The 16347-nt window shown below is 54.3% G+C and overlaps 1 protein-coding gene across 2 annotated transcripts; it reads right to left on the reverse strand.

Moving 5' to 3' along the window:
* Positions 1 to 1276: 1276 nt before the first annotated feature.
* Positions 1277 to 12696, reverse strand: HEXA (hexosaminidase subunit alpha). 2 transcript variants are annotated; one of them, XM_074880865.1, is made up of 14 exons: positions 12424 to 12696; positions 8779 to 8877; positions 8362 to 8427; positions 8154 to 8200; positions 7711 to 7821; positions 6839 to 6940; positions 6621 to 6753; positions 5315 to 5495; positions 4936 to 5022; positions 4507 to 4579; positions 3909 to 4089; positions 3478 to 3568; positions 2951 to 3055; positions 1277 to 2468 (listed from the first exon to the last, which is right to left on the reverse strand). In XM_074880865.1, the coding sequence occupies exons 1-14, from the start codon at positions 12668 to 12670 to the stop codon at positions 2405 to 2407; spliced, it is 1587 nt and encodes a 528-aa protein (XP_074736966.1). In that variant the 5' UTR covers positions 12671 to 12696; the 3' UTR covers positions 1277 to 2404. The 2 variants fall into 2 exon arrangements, with proteins under 2 accessions (XP_074736966.1, XP_074736967.1); XM_074880866.1 differs by lacking the exon at positions 12424 to 12696 and adding an exon at positions 9461 to 10988.
* Between the last annotated feature and the right edge of the window lie 3651 nt (positions 12697 to 16347).

Raw genomic sequence — 16347 nt, forward strand, 5'->3', positions numbered from 1 at the left:
TGGCCCCGAGTGATTCACACGCTGCCTGTTCTCCGCTGCTCCCCGGCAAGTTTTACGCGACCAAAATAGATGTTCTGGAAGGAACGGGCCGCGCGGCGAGGCCGCGGCCGGGGAAAGCGAGGTGCTCCCTCCCCGCCGACGGGGAGCCTGGCCTTTGCAAGGGTGAAAACATTGCCAAGCTACCCCCTAGATGGTGGTTTTGGGGAGATGCTGGCGCAGGATCCCCCAGGAAGTGAGACCATGGGGTGGTAATTTAACCAGGATCATAAATACCAGGCTTTAGCAGAAGGCGCAGGGTTGGGGGGTCCCCCCATGCCAGTCCCGCCGGCGCTAGAGCCCCCCAGGCCCGGCACCAGGCAAGGAGGGAGTCAGGCAGGGTGAGGGCAGGGCCATGGGATGGGGTGGGGCGGGGAAGAACCTGCAGCACACACCGAGCAGCACCCAGGGAGCAGAACATCCTCCCCAGGGCCAGGCTCCCCTCGGCCCCAGCCCTGCCAGGTGACAAAAGACACCACTTTACACCACCTTGGGGGAAAAAAAAAGGGAAAAAAGCAGCTTTTAAAAATTGGAGGAGATAATAACCCCTTTCCTCTGTGCCTGCCACCTGCTCAGGGCCCGAAGCACTGCAGCCAAGCGGCAAACTATGGCTTCTGGGCTGTCCTTGCCCCGGCGCAGCTGCGGGAAGAGCCAGGCAGAAGCGGCCACGCAGAGACGGAGCAGACGCCCAGGCCTAAGGCGCTGGAGGCCACCGGCATGGGCCAGAAGCTGGCCACCGTCTTGGTGCTGTAGAGCAACGCTTCCCAAAGCCAGGCCTAAGAGCTGCCGTGGGGACACTGGGTGGCAGCAGCGGGGCCTGGGGGCAGAGCGCAGCATGTCCCCACAGGGAGGAGAAGCCTCGGTTAGCGGTTGGTGGTGCCAGGTGGGGCGGGGAGGACGGGGCGCTGCTGGACCTCACAGCACACCAAAGCCCAGCGAAAGGACGCCTTGAGCACGAGACCAGGACAGCATTCGCGACCGAACCAACAGAGAAAAGGGGCACAAGTTTCCCGTGGAGGCTTGGAGGAAGCAGAGGAGCATCTTCCTCCATGACACAGGGCCCTTCCCATCCCACCCTCTGTAGGGGGAAAAAAATATCCATCTTTCCCCAAATCTGGCTGAATTTCCTTGCTCTGGGGTGGTTGGGCTTCACAGTCTTTTTCCCCTCTCCTTTAAGATGTATCACTTCAGGGGAGCGCTGCTCCTCTTTCACAAGAGGGTAAAGACATGCAAGACCTGACCATTTTCGAATATTTTTAATCCATTTTAATTTTAAATTTTTAATTTAAAGTTCAATAGTAAAAGGTTTCCAGCCATAACAGATCTCACTCATTTAAGATCAAGTCACAGGTCCAACAGTCCCAGCAGCCAGGATTTCTCCTCAAGAGATTCCCTGCCTTGAGCTGACCGCGGTTTCCCACACGGCTACCCCAGTCCTCAAAGGACAAGACCCACGACTGTCCCGGCTCCGTGGGACAGCAGCACCACCAGTCTCTTCTCCGAGAGAAACACTATCCAAACCCAATCCCTCTGGCCATGGGAGGGTGGGAGCTGAGCTCCCCAGCCTGAGGACAACCGAGCAGGAGGGGGACGGGTGAGTTGGCGAAACCCTGAGCAGAGGTGACAGCTCACTGAAGCGCTGAGCAGCGACACTGTAGTATCCGTGCACCGCTCGGCAGGTTTGCAGGGTCTCCTCGGAGAGGCTTTGGCGTGTCTTCATCTCAGGAGGAGCTGGCAGCAGACAGGTTTGGGGCAGCAGCGGCGGTGGCTCACAGGCAAGGCTCCTGCTGGGCCCTAGGCAGAGAGAGGAGACAGACACAAGAACAGGAGCCAACGCCACAACATTGGCCACTGGGGTGTGGAAGGCCACGGTGTCCTGGCACAGACAGTCCCCTGTGTGCGTGCAGATGGTAGAAGGTCAAGGTGAAAAAATGGGGGTAGCCCACACGTTCTCTCTGCAGGGATGGAGTCTGTGACAGCAGCAGAGGCTAAACACAGTTTATCCAGCTGAGGGGTACCCTGCAAGCGCCAGAGCCACCGGGATGATGCTCCTCCACCGGCATCGCTGGAGCAAACCCTACCCAGCTCCTGCCAACAATAACCCTCACACGGTCTCCCAAGACCCAGCTGAGCATGAAAAGGCACCTTTTTCCTCTTTGGGGTCATTTATTTATAGATTTAAAGAAATCAAAATAGAAAAAGAGACGAAGAGTGCACACTAAGGAAAAAAAAAAAAAAGTTCATTGCAACAAAGCAAGAGCAGAAGCTGGGGGTGGGAAGGGTCCCTCTGCCAAGCCAGCAGCTTTTGAGGGAGAGAGGGATCGTTCCTCCTGCGTGCACAGTGACCGAGGGCTGCGGGACTCTCCCTTCAAAACCCGCCAAATTCATTTTCACAGTATCCTACGAAGAGAGGCTGCGCCTGGACACCACGCCTGGGAAGAGAGCAGAGAGATGGCATTACACAGAGGGCACAGGCAGGGCTGAGCGGTGCGAGCAGCATCAGCGTCCTGTCTCAGGCGTGACAAGGAGGGAGCATTTTTTATTCTGCACTTATAGACTCAGTTTTTTGCTCCCACGTGGGAGCACGGGGCAAGGGCAGGTTTCCTGGGGAAGCTGGTGCTGCAGGAGGGGTGGCAAGAGCTGACGGGTCCCCCTTCCTCAGCACAAAGCCCTCTCCTCGACAGAGCCACCAGCCCACGCCGGCAGCAGGGGCTCTCTTCCAGCACTGCACAAAGCAAGCTCTGCCCACGCGCAGGCAGCAGAAAGGCTGGGGATTTTCAACAGGAACAAGGGTCATTCTGCACCAGGGAAAGCCCACTTCACCCTCGCTGCCCTCCCCGGGGTTGAACCCAGGAGAGGGTGGCCTTTGGGCTGTCCCCATGAGCCAGCATCCGGCTGCGAGGAGGGACGTTACCCGAGAAGCTTGCAGCGGAAGTCGGCCAGCCGCACGTAGGCATCCTGCAGGTCCCGGACGGTCGCGTTACTCCAGAGTCTCTCAGCTACGGCCCCAGCTCTCGGCCTTGAGGAACGAGGGACACAGGTGGTCAGGACAGGGGACAGTTCGAAGGCTTCTCCCACAAAGCCCTGAGCTCCAAAACGCTTTCCTGACCAAGCACACAAAGGCACACGGCTTCTGTACATCAACAGATCCACTCCTGGACACATGTGGATTGGGAGCAGACCGGGGTGACAGGACAGAGACTGGCATTAGACACGTACCAGTTGCAGCAGCAGGTTGTACAGAGCACGTTACAGTCTTAAAAACCCTCATTTAAGCTTCAGTGAAGCCGTTACTAGCAGAGAGGCGCTGCCAGGGCACAGGGACAAAGCACCACGCGCAGCCCGAGCCCACAGCGTTTGGCACCCGCCACTCAGTGGCGAAGGACGGGCCCGAGCCCTGCCCCGCACGCCTCGAGCTCACCTCCCCACCATCTCGCTTACCAGAGCCTGGGGGCCAGGTTAGTGACGTCCACGTATTCACCCCACATGCACGCCTCTCCGCCGATCACCCGATCCTTCTGCTCGGAGCTGCCTGCCAGAGGACACAGCGCTCAGCTGAAGGGGTGTTGTAAGATAACGGGGTGACTTATTGCCCTGCCCACAGAGGCGCCTGTAACAGCAGTGAGTGGCTCAGCTACGGAGGCAATAACTTGCCCTTCTGGAAGCCCCCGCTTCAAACCCCAGGCTGGGGGAGAGCAGAGTTGTTTTCTGCCAGCAGCAAGGGAATGGGATGTAGCACAGGAACCAAGGACATGGTCACTAAAGCACCCTCACACCGGCTGTGAGAATGTTATTAGTAAGACAGCCAGCCCTGGTGCTACCTCTGAGGGACAAGTCAGCTGCCATATGGGAAGGGGACACAAGTAACACACCTTCAAACTTCAAGGGCTCCACCTGGTAGGCTGCCATCCAGTCCTGCCCGTAAGAGATGCGGTTGAGGTACCAGGGGGCTGAGAGCAGAGCCCGGTAGCCAGCCTTGGTGACATTGGCCATCTCCTCCGTGTATGGCGTGGGGTTCTCCTTCCACACATGGATGATGGTGTCTGGCCTCACCTGAGGAGCACACATGAACCCCATGTGTGGGATCAATGTGGCAACAAGAGCACTATATTGCCCCCACAAGCAGAGTGCCCTGACCCATCCGCAGCTTTGAACACCCCCAAAGGGAAACTGAGGCAGACTTTGGCTTGGCTTTTGAGCCACTTCCCATCTGGTTTGCAGAAGCAACAGAGGGAGGGATAAGGCCATTTGCAGAGTGTCCTGGGCAGAATTAAAACCTACCTCTTGCAGGTGTTTATACAAGAACCTGTAGAGAAGAGACCGTTGACAGCAGTGTGACAAAGCCACCAGGAGGGCAGCTCACTGGCAGCACCATCTCAGGATCAACCCCAGTCCCAGGACAGAGTTCCAGCACAGGAACTGTTCACCCCAGCACAGGCAACGGCGTTAGGGAAAGGAGGAAGCTCTCACCTTCACTGCGTTGTCAAACACCTCCTGCCACACGATATAACCTTTGCCGAGGGAAGAGACGATGTCCAGAAGCCTGGAGTGGACAGAAGACTGAGTTTTGGGTCATCCTAGCTACACTCCCCTCTCTTTGCTGGCTGCATACAGCCAAAGCAGCCACACCATATTCCCAACAGGCGCAGCAGGACGTGAAGCTACTTCTGAAGGAGAAGGGAGAAAGCACAGTCCCTTACAGGGCTTCTTTCTCCTCAGCCTCAGGCTTTTTTGTGGTCAACCCCAATAAAACATGGCTAAGCTACTCCCTTTGGGGTCAGGGAGACATGCCCGAACCGGCAGGCTCCTGAAAACGACATCTGGTGACCCCGGAGCAGCAGAAGACATTTGTGCTGGTCACATACTGCAGCTGCAGGCCCACGATGTAACTGTCCTTACCTCTGGATGTAGAATGACTCTAATTTTTTGTAATCTTCACCAAAGCCCATCTCCTTCATGAAAGCACGAATGTTTGGATTGGATTTCCTGTGTACCAAAGAGAAAAGAATAAAAGCACTGCAACCCGAGCTCTGGACTAAGGCCAAGACATGGCCAAGTCCATCCCAGGCTGACCCAGCCATTCCAAGAGCTGTGGGTGCACCGGCACCAGTGGCTTCCCACAACCAGCGTCACCATGAGCACAGAAACACCAACACACAGAGCTTGGGGGAGCAGGACACCAAAGATCTGCAGATGATCGTGACCAAAAAGCAATGGGCTGGGACTCCAGTCCCAGACACTTCTCCCCAGCCCCCATCCAGACCGATCCCAGACTCACCAGCACGTGAAGTCCACCTCATCACCACCAAGGTGAAGAAAGAAGTCTGGGAACACAGCGCTGACCTCTTGAAACAAACTGGTCACAAACTGGTAGGTGCTGTTAAGGATGGGGTTGATGGGCCCATAGGTCCCAGAAGGATCCTTGCCCAAATAGCAGGGGGTCAGGAGGCCCGGAGCACCTGGGTCATAACACAGGGCAGTGAGGAAGGGGCTAAACATGGCCGTATGGCCCCATACAACCCCCCAGACCCCCTTCAGCACGGCTCAGTGCCTGCCATGGAAGCGGAAAACGCAGGCACTGTGCCCGAAGAACAATCACAGCAGCAGAAACATGATCTCTGGCTCACGAAGCCTGATCTGACAGGGAAGGATCGGTGTTCTGCGCTCATCTTATGCTCCCCCCACGCACATCCACTTGTGCTCCCCCACACACATCCACTTGTGCTCCCCCACGCACATCCACTTGTCCTCCCCCACGCACATCCACTGCCACCCCAAACATGCACCCCCGGGGTGAGATCAGAGCTCGAGCCTTTTAGGCTGGACACCTTTTTCGCCCCCCTGCAACAACTACTCTGAGGATGGAACACAAACACACCAAGTCCTTGCAGGATGCTACAGTTTCTACCCTTCCCAGGTCTCCCCTTGGTATTTCTCCCCACTGCCTTTTTGGGAACATTCCTAAGGGAAACCACGCAGAGAGCTGTTGGGGAAAGGTAATGCCGATGCAGTCCCCAGCACCCACTCCCAGCTCCACGCACCCGCCGCAGACACGGAAGGAGGGGCAGCCCTAGTTTTGGTTGCAACTACATGCACAGCGTGTACCCCAGTGTGGGCCACGGCATTTGGAGGCAGGGGAAGGAGAGAGCAAGACAAAGTAACGTTTTCCTGGAGCTTCTCATGCTTCCAGACATGGAAGAGGAGACACTTGCAGTCCTTAGAGCAGGGAGAAGCATGTCAGGACTGGGGCATAGCTGAGCAGAGCGAGGAAGCTTGGGCAGCTGTACCCCCAGTTAAACCCAAGATCCTTGCATATCCATGACGTTGGTTTTGGCAGAGCAGATGTTCCTATCAAAAAATCACCCAGCTTGGACCCAAGAAGAGATGGAAATGTCTTCCCTTCGGATTTTGTTCCAGAAGTTGGACCACTGGGTCCTACTTCCCTCAGACAATGGTTTGCTCCTTCTCAAAGCCAGCCTGCGGGGCCCGGCTTTCGGGATCCAGGTTGCACATTCCCTTCTTCCCCCTCCTTGGTGCAACTACAACTCTCCTCACAGCAGCAGCAGGCAGGGTCTGCTCCCCACCTGGACCCCAAGAAAGGGTGTGCCCGGGAGTGTCGAACTCTGCAACCACTCTGATGCCACGCAGCCGGGCGTACTCGATCACCGTCTGCACGTCACTGGCTGTGTAGACGTGGGTCATGGCATGGAAGGCTCCCTGGGGGGACACGGGAAATCTCAGCGCCTTGCTCAGGATCTGCTCGCCCTGGGCTGGGCACTGCACGGTGATGGGGGTGGGTTACCTGCTTGCTGAGCTCTGGGAAGGTCAAGCTCTCATAGGGGAAAGATGGGTCGTCCACAATGTGCCAGTGAAACACATTGAACTTGTTGTAGGCCATAACATCCTGTGAAGGAACAGGAACAAAGATGAACATGCCCTGTCCCTTCTGAAAGGTCACCCAGCTTGCCACAGAAAGGGGACAAAGTCCCTGTGCTCCACAAGGACAAGGCAGAGTCCCTAAATGCTCCTCAGTATCCAGGAGGGATTCAGACACCTCTCTTCAAACACACGAGCACCACAAAGAGCTGCAGAGGGCCAGCAGTACTTCTGCTCACAATAAAATCTCTGTTCTCCCTATAACTGAGCCAGTGGTGGGGACCTGGAAGTTTAATTCTGCTTGGGATGAACACAGAACCACCACCCCCTTTTGTCTAATGTGGCTGGGAAGAAGTCAGTGTTTCCCCTTGCCTCAGAAAAAATCCGGCCTCGGGAAGTAATCTGGATTGCAGGAATCCAAGATACCTCGGGAAGCTGAAAAATCACCCAAACGAGGGAGCTGTGAGTTACACTAGGAACAAACACAGCCATGGGCACTGGGAAGGACCTACAGCACAGAAGCATTTTCCCATGATGCATGTCTGTATATTAAGAATTGAGGTCATGCTGTCATCCCACCCCAGCCTGCCACATCTAGGGACAAGCAAGCTGGTTTTGTTCAAAAAGCCTGGGTTTGACAAGCTCTTCCTTGAGACGTAGATGCAGTGGCCTAGGCATTAGACAGCTCCCAGGATATTTGGAAAGGAGCAAAACCCCAGAGAGCCCTCCAGGCTACTCAGGGAGCCCTCAGCTGTCACAGAGGAAGGGACACTTTGTCTCCCAGCACAGGCATCCTACCAGAGTTTCCAGGATGGCTTTCAGAGGCAGGTAGTGACGAGAGGTGTCCAGCAACAGTCCCCGATGAGGGAAGCGGGGAAAGTCCACGATTTCTGTCTTGTTGATGTAGTACTGCACACAGAGAACATGAGGAAGAAGTGAGCAGGGCTTCAGGCAACACAGCCATGAGCAGGAGACAATCAGGGTCACCTTTGTCCCCAGGACTGGCGGGATGAGGAGGGGTACCCTCACTGCCCAGAGCGCAAGCTAGCCAGAAAGAGCTGCAAAGCTTTACCCACTCAGAAGGCTGGATTCATGAATCCCTACTTGGCCTTTGGCAAGGCTGTGCTGCGCCGCTGGTACCCTCCTCATCCCGAGCATCCCAGCAATCCTCAGCCTGTCCCCATGGAGGCAGGAGCATTACAGAGAGCTGACTGACCCCAGGAGATGAGGCCAGGACTCACCATGCCATTCTCGTCTCTCCCTACAAGCTGGCTGAAAGTTTCCAGGCCTGCAAGAAAACCACACACAGTTCCTTTCTCAGCACAGATTCCCCCAAAGGAACAGAGCTCAATTAACAAATAAGTCTATGAAAAGAGAGAGGCACAGAGAGACATTCCCATAGGCCTGAGGCAGGGAGAGCGGGAATGCCCCACAGAAAGCACACCTCACCTCTGAGAGCTCCCCAGACAGCATCGGCGGAGAGCAGCAGGGAGCCTTCCGAAACAGACAGCTTATCTGAAACACAGCATCAGAGGGGCCGGCGCTGGCATTAGGTCCCACGCTCCATCACACACTGCTGCAGGGCTGCAGCAGCACCAGGCAGAAGTTTTGATACAGGACTGCACCCTGGGATCCCAAAAACTGATTTTGGGGTTTCTTTTTTTCTTTTAAACCTCTCCCACTGCTTCATCAGCACCCTCAGGTAAGTCGCTCCCTCCCTGCCCATTTCTCAATAATACCATGAGGACTGCTGCCTCCCTGGAATCGGGGGTAAGTGCTGCACAGTGCTATTTCCAACTGATGGGCACAGAAACAGCTGCACTCCTGCTCCCGTCACTCCCTCCCACTCCCAACCCCGATACTCACAGCTCTCCTTGGAGTCTAGGCTGGGAAACCCATCACAGCCCGGTGTGGCAACGAAGACAAGGAGCTGAGTGCAGGGCGTGCCCCAGGGTTGCTCGTTCTCTGCAAGGGACACAGACCACAGACATCAACCCCATCCTGGCTCTTTTTCCTGCTTCCAGGCCACTGCCGTCCTCCCAGACCAGCTAACAGTGGAGGCGCAGGAGTACACGGGCAGAAAGGGGCATCCCCTCCTTCACCCCAGAGCAGGGACTTTTTTCAACTCAGGCAACCAGAAGGACATGAGCTGACCCCAACTTTCAGTGTGGAGAAGGTCTGATGGTGAGGCAGCCCCCAGGGAAGGCTTTGCAGTGGAAGCTTAAAGGAGCACACCACAGAAGAGAGACATCAGAGCATGGTCTAGCAGCAGCCCCCAAGGCTTCCTGCACACTGGCCCCTGCTCTAAACAACAGCCGTGACTACTCAAATCTGCTCCAAAGGGGTGAAAAGCTTCATGTTTCCAAACTCTTCCAGCACTAGGGAAAAAAGCACAAACCCAGGAGCTCTGCCACCCTACCTGTACTTCTTAGAAAGGGCAAAGAAACCTGGTAAAAAAGGGTGAAGAATGAATCCAAACATACTGAAGAGTCAGGCTGAGTTAGAGGCCACCAGAAGGCCTCGCCCACACAGAAAGGCTCCCGACGACCTCACTTTCTGCAGAGCAGGTCCCAGACACAGCGGCTGGAAAAATAGACCCAGTCACGTTCAGACCCCAAGCAGGAGCTCTGGCCACGCTTCTCTATCTGAAGGAGCACTTCCTGGGATGCACAGGCCCGAGTTCTCACTGGAATCGCTCCTCCAACTCCAAAGGGAGGTGTTCAGCCTTTGCTGAGATGCACGGGTCTACTCACAGCAGTCTCTGGCCAAGAGGAACGAGGGTTAGTGGGGTGGGACCCTGCTAATCACAGCCAGGGTCCATGCCTGCACCCCTCCAGCATTCCCAGGAACAGCCCATGCTCAGTATAGTCACTAAAAAATAAAAAGCTTGGCTTTGAGTGAAGCTGGCCAGAAGCCAGGCACCAAGCAGACTTCAGAGAGACCGTGGCACCACCGGCGTTTGGGGGAAACGTAGAGAGCCCATGCTCCAAAGCTTGCAGGAGCCAGAACCCCCAAATTTTCTCCATGACGGAATGGCGAAACCTCCACAGAAAGAAGAGAAACGGCTTGAAGATAGCCCTCTGGTTTGAGCTTTCCTCTCTGTTACAGACGAGCCGGTAGCCAAGGCAACCTCGCAGATGTGCAAGCTGGCACGGCAGCACAGCAAGACCTGCTCCCTCTGCTCAGCGAGACGGCAGCTCACCAGGGACAGCCACTCGCAAGCCTGGGGACACGGGAAATACTCATTCTGTTGAGAAGCCTCGACAGAACTGGTCCCACCACCACACACCACGTTTAAACCCACCCAGGGAGACACTGTCAAACCCAAACCCAGTCTCTTGGGCCAAGGAGCAGGCAAGCACCACCACTACCACACCTAGAAGGCACTGCAGATGGGCGCAGCAGGGATCAGTGACCCATCAACCACAAAGGCTGAAGTTCACGGTTCAAAAGAGCACTCTGAAGGCACAAGTCAGGTTAATTACAGTCATGGACTGGAAGACAAGGACACTAATGCAATGACTGCGGCAGGTTAGCACCAGTGAGACACCAGGGATGGAGAGTCCTGGCTTGAGCTCCACGCAGGGTCCTGGGTCTCAGACTGGTTTCAGAGAGGCTCAGCTTAAGGACAACAGACAAGGGACGAGCAGCAAGGGAAATCCCAATTAGAGAGAAGGAAAAAAAAAAATTCTTCACCTTGAGGGTGGTCAAACACTTCAGCAAGGACTATTCTCCATCCTCAGAAATACCACAATTTCAGCTGGACACAGCTCTGAGAAACTTGACCCAACCGCAAAGTTGGCTCCAACTCCAGGTTTGGCCCTATTTTGAGCAGGAGCTTGACCAAAGACCCCCATAAGTCCCTCCTAACTTAAATCAGCCTGTTTTCACGCTTGAAGTCCAGGATGAATGCAGAGTTTGGACATAATCTTGCTTGCTTATTAAACTGACAGAGTAGCTTTCTGAAACAGGCAGAAAATGGTTTCTGCTGTTTATTTTCTCTATTAAGAGAAACTATGTCCTTCCATTCAGGGTTTCCATTGCCAGTTCTTCCTAACAACCCATGTAATAAAAAAAAAAAAAAAAGGAAGACAAAAAGGGGAAAGAGCCTAAAGCCTTAAAATTAATTGTGTAGTTTGAGTGTCATAAAGCAGGGCATACGGAACGCAGTGAGTATGAGCTCGATCTCATGATTACACGAAGTTGCTCCGAGTGATGCAATGGTCATACTTCCCCTCTGAGAGGAACTGGAAAATGTGAATAATTACATCAGCTGGTTTTAGTTCCTAGCAGTAAAAAATGAAACAAGAGGAGTCTTCTTCAGCTCCCGTATCAAGATTTATTTCTACTGCTACTTACAAGAGTTGAAGAAATAAAGTAAGCCAAACGGTTCTTCTCAGCGTTTCAAACTTGCCTTTGTCAAAGCACGATGCGCCCGAGATGAAGCAGAGCGGCTTCTGCTTTGATCAGCAGCGACAGAGTTCACGCTGACATTTAAAACACTCGGAGGCAGAGTTACTAGCTCTTTTTGATGAATGAAGCATTTCATATTCCCCAGATATAGCGCTTCAGGCTGCTGCAGACCCACGCAGGCACTGAGCATCCGTGCACACTGGCTCCCCAGCCTGTGAACACAGCCAGGGAATTTCCTGCATTTTATCCCAGACATACAACGGGTGCTATCACGAAGAAGTCCGGGGGCAAGAAACTTTTATAACCTGTCCCAAGTCAAGCCCAGGCTCTCAAAGCTTTTGCCTTTCCTCATCTTACCCTAGAATTTCAGGATGAATCCAAGAGCTACTACCTCTCTGCCAGAGAAGCCATGCTGCCTCAGGACACTGAGCAGCTCAACTTTGGCAGCGAGTGTCCCATGGCACGGTAAGAAACACACATGAAGCAACAATAGTCTCTTCAAGGTAAAGCTTCACACTGGACACTAAGAACCGCTAGAAACGGGAAAAGCCAAGACTTGCAAAAAGCGCTGAAACTGGAGCAATTGCAACACCAGCAACAGCTCTCCCTGCAGTCACAAGGAAGCAAACCAAAGTGCTGGTGAGCTGAAACACGATCTGAAGATAAAAAATGAGATGGAAAGAGCAAACTCTTGATAGCAAGAGCCTAACTCCTTGAAGGAAACACAAGACTGTGCCAAACAGGATTAGATTTTATTTTAAAACGTGCGTGCCGCAGGCATTGCCCTCCACAGACAAACGCAACGCTGCCCTTGGCTACCAGCCTCGATTCAAGCCACTGCACCATCAGGCCACAGCCACCATCTCCCCTCGCCACCAGTCCCTGCTGAACTGAGGAAATAAGGGGGTTAAAAAACAGATCGCCACACAAAACCCGTGATTTGAGCGCCCAAATACACGAGGGTTTGGTTTGGGGGTTTTGTTTTAAAGAATAAAGCCTCACATGAAAGGGTCAACCGCCCTTCCAGCAGCCCCTCGTCCCCGCGTGGGGAGGCCGCCGAGCCCCCCCGCCCCGCCGGCAGCCCCCGCCCCGCCTCACCGGTCGGGCGGGCGGCGGCGAAGAGCAGCGCCCAGTACCGCTGGAAGGCCGCCTCCAGCACGGCGCAGCCCGGCCCCACGGCGGAGCCGGCGGCGTAGGTGAAGCGGAAACGGCGGGGAGGCAGCGGGCAGCGGCCGCCGCCCGGCGGGGAGCGCTCGGCCTGGGGCTGCGGCCACACGGCGACCACCGGCCCCGCCGCCGCCACCAGCAGCGACAGCAGCCGCAGCAGCGCCCGCCCCGCCGCCATGTCGCGCCCCGCAGCCTGAGGGAGGGGGCGGCGCCGCCCGCCGCGGGAGGGACGCCCGCGAAATGGCAGCTCGGCCCCGCGGGGCCGGGCCGGGCCGGGCCGCCGGACCCGCCTCCCGCCATCGGGCCGCAGGCGCCCTCACAGCCCCCTCAGGCGGCGGCGGCGCCCCCCGCCCTCACCGCAAGGCCTTTGCCCCAGCAGGCGCTTCTTTACTTTTGAAGAAATGCACAAAACCCTCAAGCTTCCCGTCGAGGGTCATTTCTTCCCCAGCACTCAAAACTTAGAGCCTCTCCGCCACGCTCCCTGACCCCAGAGGATGCCCTTGGGGACTCCCAGCAGCCTGATTTGGGGTTTGAGGAGAAGATCAATGATTCAAAACACGTATTTCACCTGCACCGCTTTCCAGCTGTGCGACTGAACGTGCACATGCTTTGGAAACACCTTGGGTTTTGACATCTTACGTTGGTGCCGTGCATTTTTATGAATAATGCTGGATGTAAATCAGCCGTTTGCACAGGTTTCCAGGGGTATTATATTGGTGGTGGGTGAAATACTGGTTGAATTGTACAAAAAAGGGGCTTTAACCCACGGAGGAGCCTAACAGTGAAGTGTTGCAGAGATGCTTTTCACGCAGGGTTTGGCTTTTGCAAGGAAATCCTCAACCTCAGATGAACCCTTTATTTTGCCTCCTCCCTCCCAGCTCTGCATTCCTCCGCAATCCCCAAGGCAAATAAAGATCCTTAAGCCCAGGTCTTACCCATCTCATTGCCAGCACAACCCTACCAGCTTCTATACAGGAACCAACTCCAAATTATTAAAAAACAGCTGTCCCAGCCCTCCTGAGCAAGCAGTGAAGCCACCGGAAAACTCCAAGCTATCAGGAGTGCTGGGAGACAGGCCACAGGTGTGGGGAGCAAGCAGGAAATTAAAAAAATGCCATGGGAAAAAGCATGACAAGGGAGGTGGCCCCATCCCGCTAGCACAAGATGAAAAACTACTTTGCATGAGCAGGACACAACCATGGAAAGGTCTGGTGGGGAATTTAACGGATTGTCCTTCACGTGAGCAGCATAGAGAGAACCACGGTCAACAGAAAAAAAGCTTTTGGCAGAAAAACCCTCAAGGAACTTGCTGTCCAAGGTTACAAAAGCACCAGCACAAAGTTGGGGACTGATGGTGAAAGGAGAAGAGCTGGGAGGATGGGGGGGAGTTTCAGCAGGGCTGGAGAGGAGGGTTGGAGTGAGGTGCTCACCAGGATTGAGGGAGCCTGTGATGTACCAGTGAAGGTTTTGGGTATATCGTGGAGGTGGAGAAGTTGTGGGGATGCCAGGCAGCAGGAAGGGATCACAGTTACGTTTGGGTCTAAATGGGATTGTGGGAATTTTGTGAGATTGGTGAAAATGATAGGGGATCTCAAGTGAGGGAAGGCAGCGAGGGGGCTAAGGGTCACCTGTAGATAAGAGAGCTGGGCTCCATCAGGAATGGAGCCAAAGAGAGCCAGATGGTGTTGCCATGAGCTTAACACCTACACAGCACTGCATCCTTCTTCTACAACCCTGTAGAACAGTGAAGGCCACCCATTGGCCTAAGGGAAGGTGAGCCAGGAACCAAGGACAGGCACAACATGGGCTAGGCAACAACCTTCCCAGCTGGGTGCAGCCCCACAGCCAGGCGAGCAGAGCATGGAGTGGCAGCAGTGGGGCCCATCAATAGTCTAGGTGTGACCTGGCAAAAGCACAGCACCAAGGTAAGTCCAAGATCAATCTGGGAAAGCCTAGGAGCAGATGCACCTACAGGAGAGCTCAGAAAAACAGTGATTGCCCAGAACTCAGCTTAAATGGAGCTCCTGGAGCAATGGGTCACAGGTAGAGGTCCCAGACAAGGCTGACTGGGGCAATTAAAGACCGTTGGTGGCTTCAGGTTCCTGACAATCCTCACCTGTCCCTTGTTTTTGCTACGGAGAGGTGGCGGGACCCCAGTTCAGCACGATGGCATGTGCCAGGCTGCTTCCTCATGATTCTTCCAGCTCCAGCGCCATTACTCCAGGATGTTGGCCCTTCTCTGGCTCCGTCCACATCACAGGGCAAGAAGGGACGTGGAAAAGAACACCTATATTCCAACCTTTGTTGGACCTCTGGGAAAATGGCCCCTGCCATTCTTTATGATCAGGTTTCCCTCCACTGGTCTCAAGGCTGTTGCTGGTCTACGTGAAGTCTCCGCAGTCTTGAGCGGGGTTTGTTGCTTTCTCAGTGCAAACCTCCAAAACACCAGCTGTTGCCACCACTCTTCTGACAACACTGATGATTCCACTATCTCTGGTCTTTTCCTCAAGTAGTTTCACTCTATTAAAATTGCAGGGGAAGAAATAAAACAACCAAGGCAGTTTGTTGCTGTTTTGCATCAGGCAATGTCAGCAGCATCGGCAGGGCTGTGCTTCCCAGCGTGTGAGACTGAAATGCAAAGGTGCCCTGGCCTGAAGTGAATCCTTATTTCAGTCTGGGGAGGGTGGCCTGTTCGCCACACTTATGTAAAGCATTGTGATCATAGCTTTCAGTTAAAATATTCAAGCCTTTCTATAGATTCTGTTGTTGTTACTATTTTAAGGGACCTGATGTCTCTGGGGGATGACTCAGAGAAGTTCATCTGTAGCTGGCCAGCATTAATCTAGACTAACAGTCTGATTCGGGAATGCATCTTTACGTAAGAAAACTGCTTAAGCACGTGTTTAACTTTGGAACTTGGCTAAAAGAGACTGGTTTACATGCTGCCCTGCGTCGGGCGTGGAGCAGCAGTAGCCAGAAGTTGCTGATGCTCTTCAGTAGCTCTTCAATAGACCAGCTCGTGGTCTCAGAGCATATCTCCAGGGCGATACGTTCATCTGGGAAGGTTGGTCTCTCCAGGCTAGTTCAGCAAAGAACAAACACGGAGACACAAGGTTCAGAGCTTACCTGTCCTCCTGCTCTGCACCTTCGCTTGCCCTAACCCAGGCTACCAGCGCCACAGCAGGGATGTACCGGCTCAAAGGCACTTTAATGTCAGTGCATGGGGCTAAGCTGGGGGCTGAGAACATCACACTGCCCCAGCCAGGTGAGACCCATTGTGGAGGTACCTGCAAACCCCTCATCGCCTCTTTCACTGCAAGAGCTGGAAGCCGAGTTGCTGGGGGACTCTGCAGAAAACTCTGCTGCACCAGGACTCTGCTGGATTACCTGCTTACAACCAATAATGAATTTGGTAGAAATCCAAATTCATTGTTCTGACATAAATTGTTATAAAATCTGGCTGGTGTCACACTTGGGTTTTTCTGGTTTGTTTGCCTTTGGGGCATGAAGGTGGCCTTTGGTCTGTCAGTGCAGTTCCTTGTTCCACAGCATTTTTTTAAGGTATAAACCTATTTATTATGCTGCCTAATTCCCTGTAACGTTGGCTGCTTCTGCATTTAATTAGGAGGGTGTTTTGCATACAGATTCCTCCGCTGGTGAGAAGCATATGAGCCGATGAAAGGTGGACGGAGGAAGCCATTCATGAAAACCTTCACAGAGTGTGAGTTTTCTGTTTGCTTTGCTCTTCGAGCCAAACACTGTCTAAGCACACTCACTCCTGAATGAACCCAGCTTCCAGGTCAATGGACCTGCTAGAGGTATGGCTAGAAGGCGGCTTTGGAAAACGCAGATCAT

The sequence above is a fragment of the Strix uralensis genome, chromosome 11, assembly GCF_047716275.1.
Source record: "Strix uralensis isolate ZFMK-TIS-50842 chromosome 11, bStrUra1, whole genome shotgun sequence".
NCBI classification, from domain to species: domain Eukaryota; kingdom Metazoa; phylum Chordata; class Aves; order Strigiformes; family Strigidae; genus Strix; species Strix uralensis.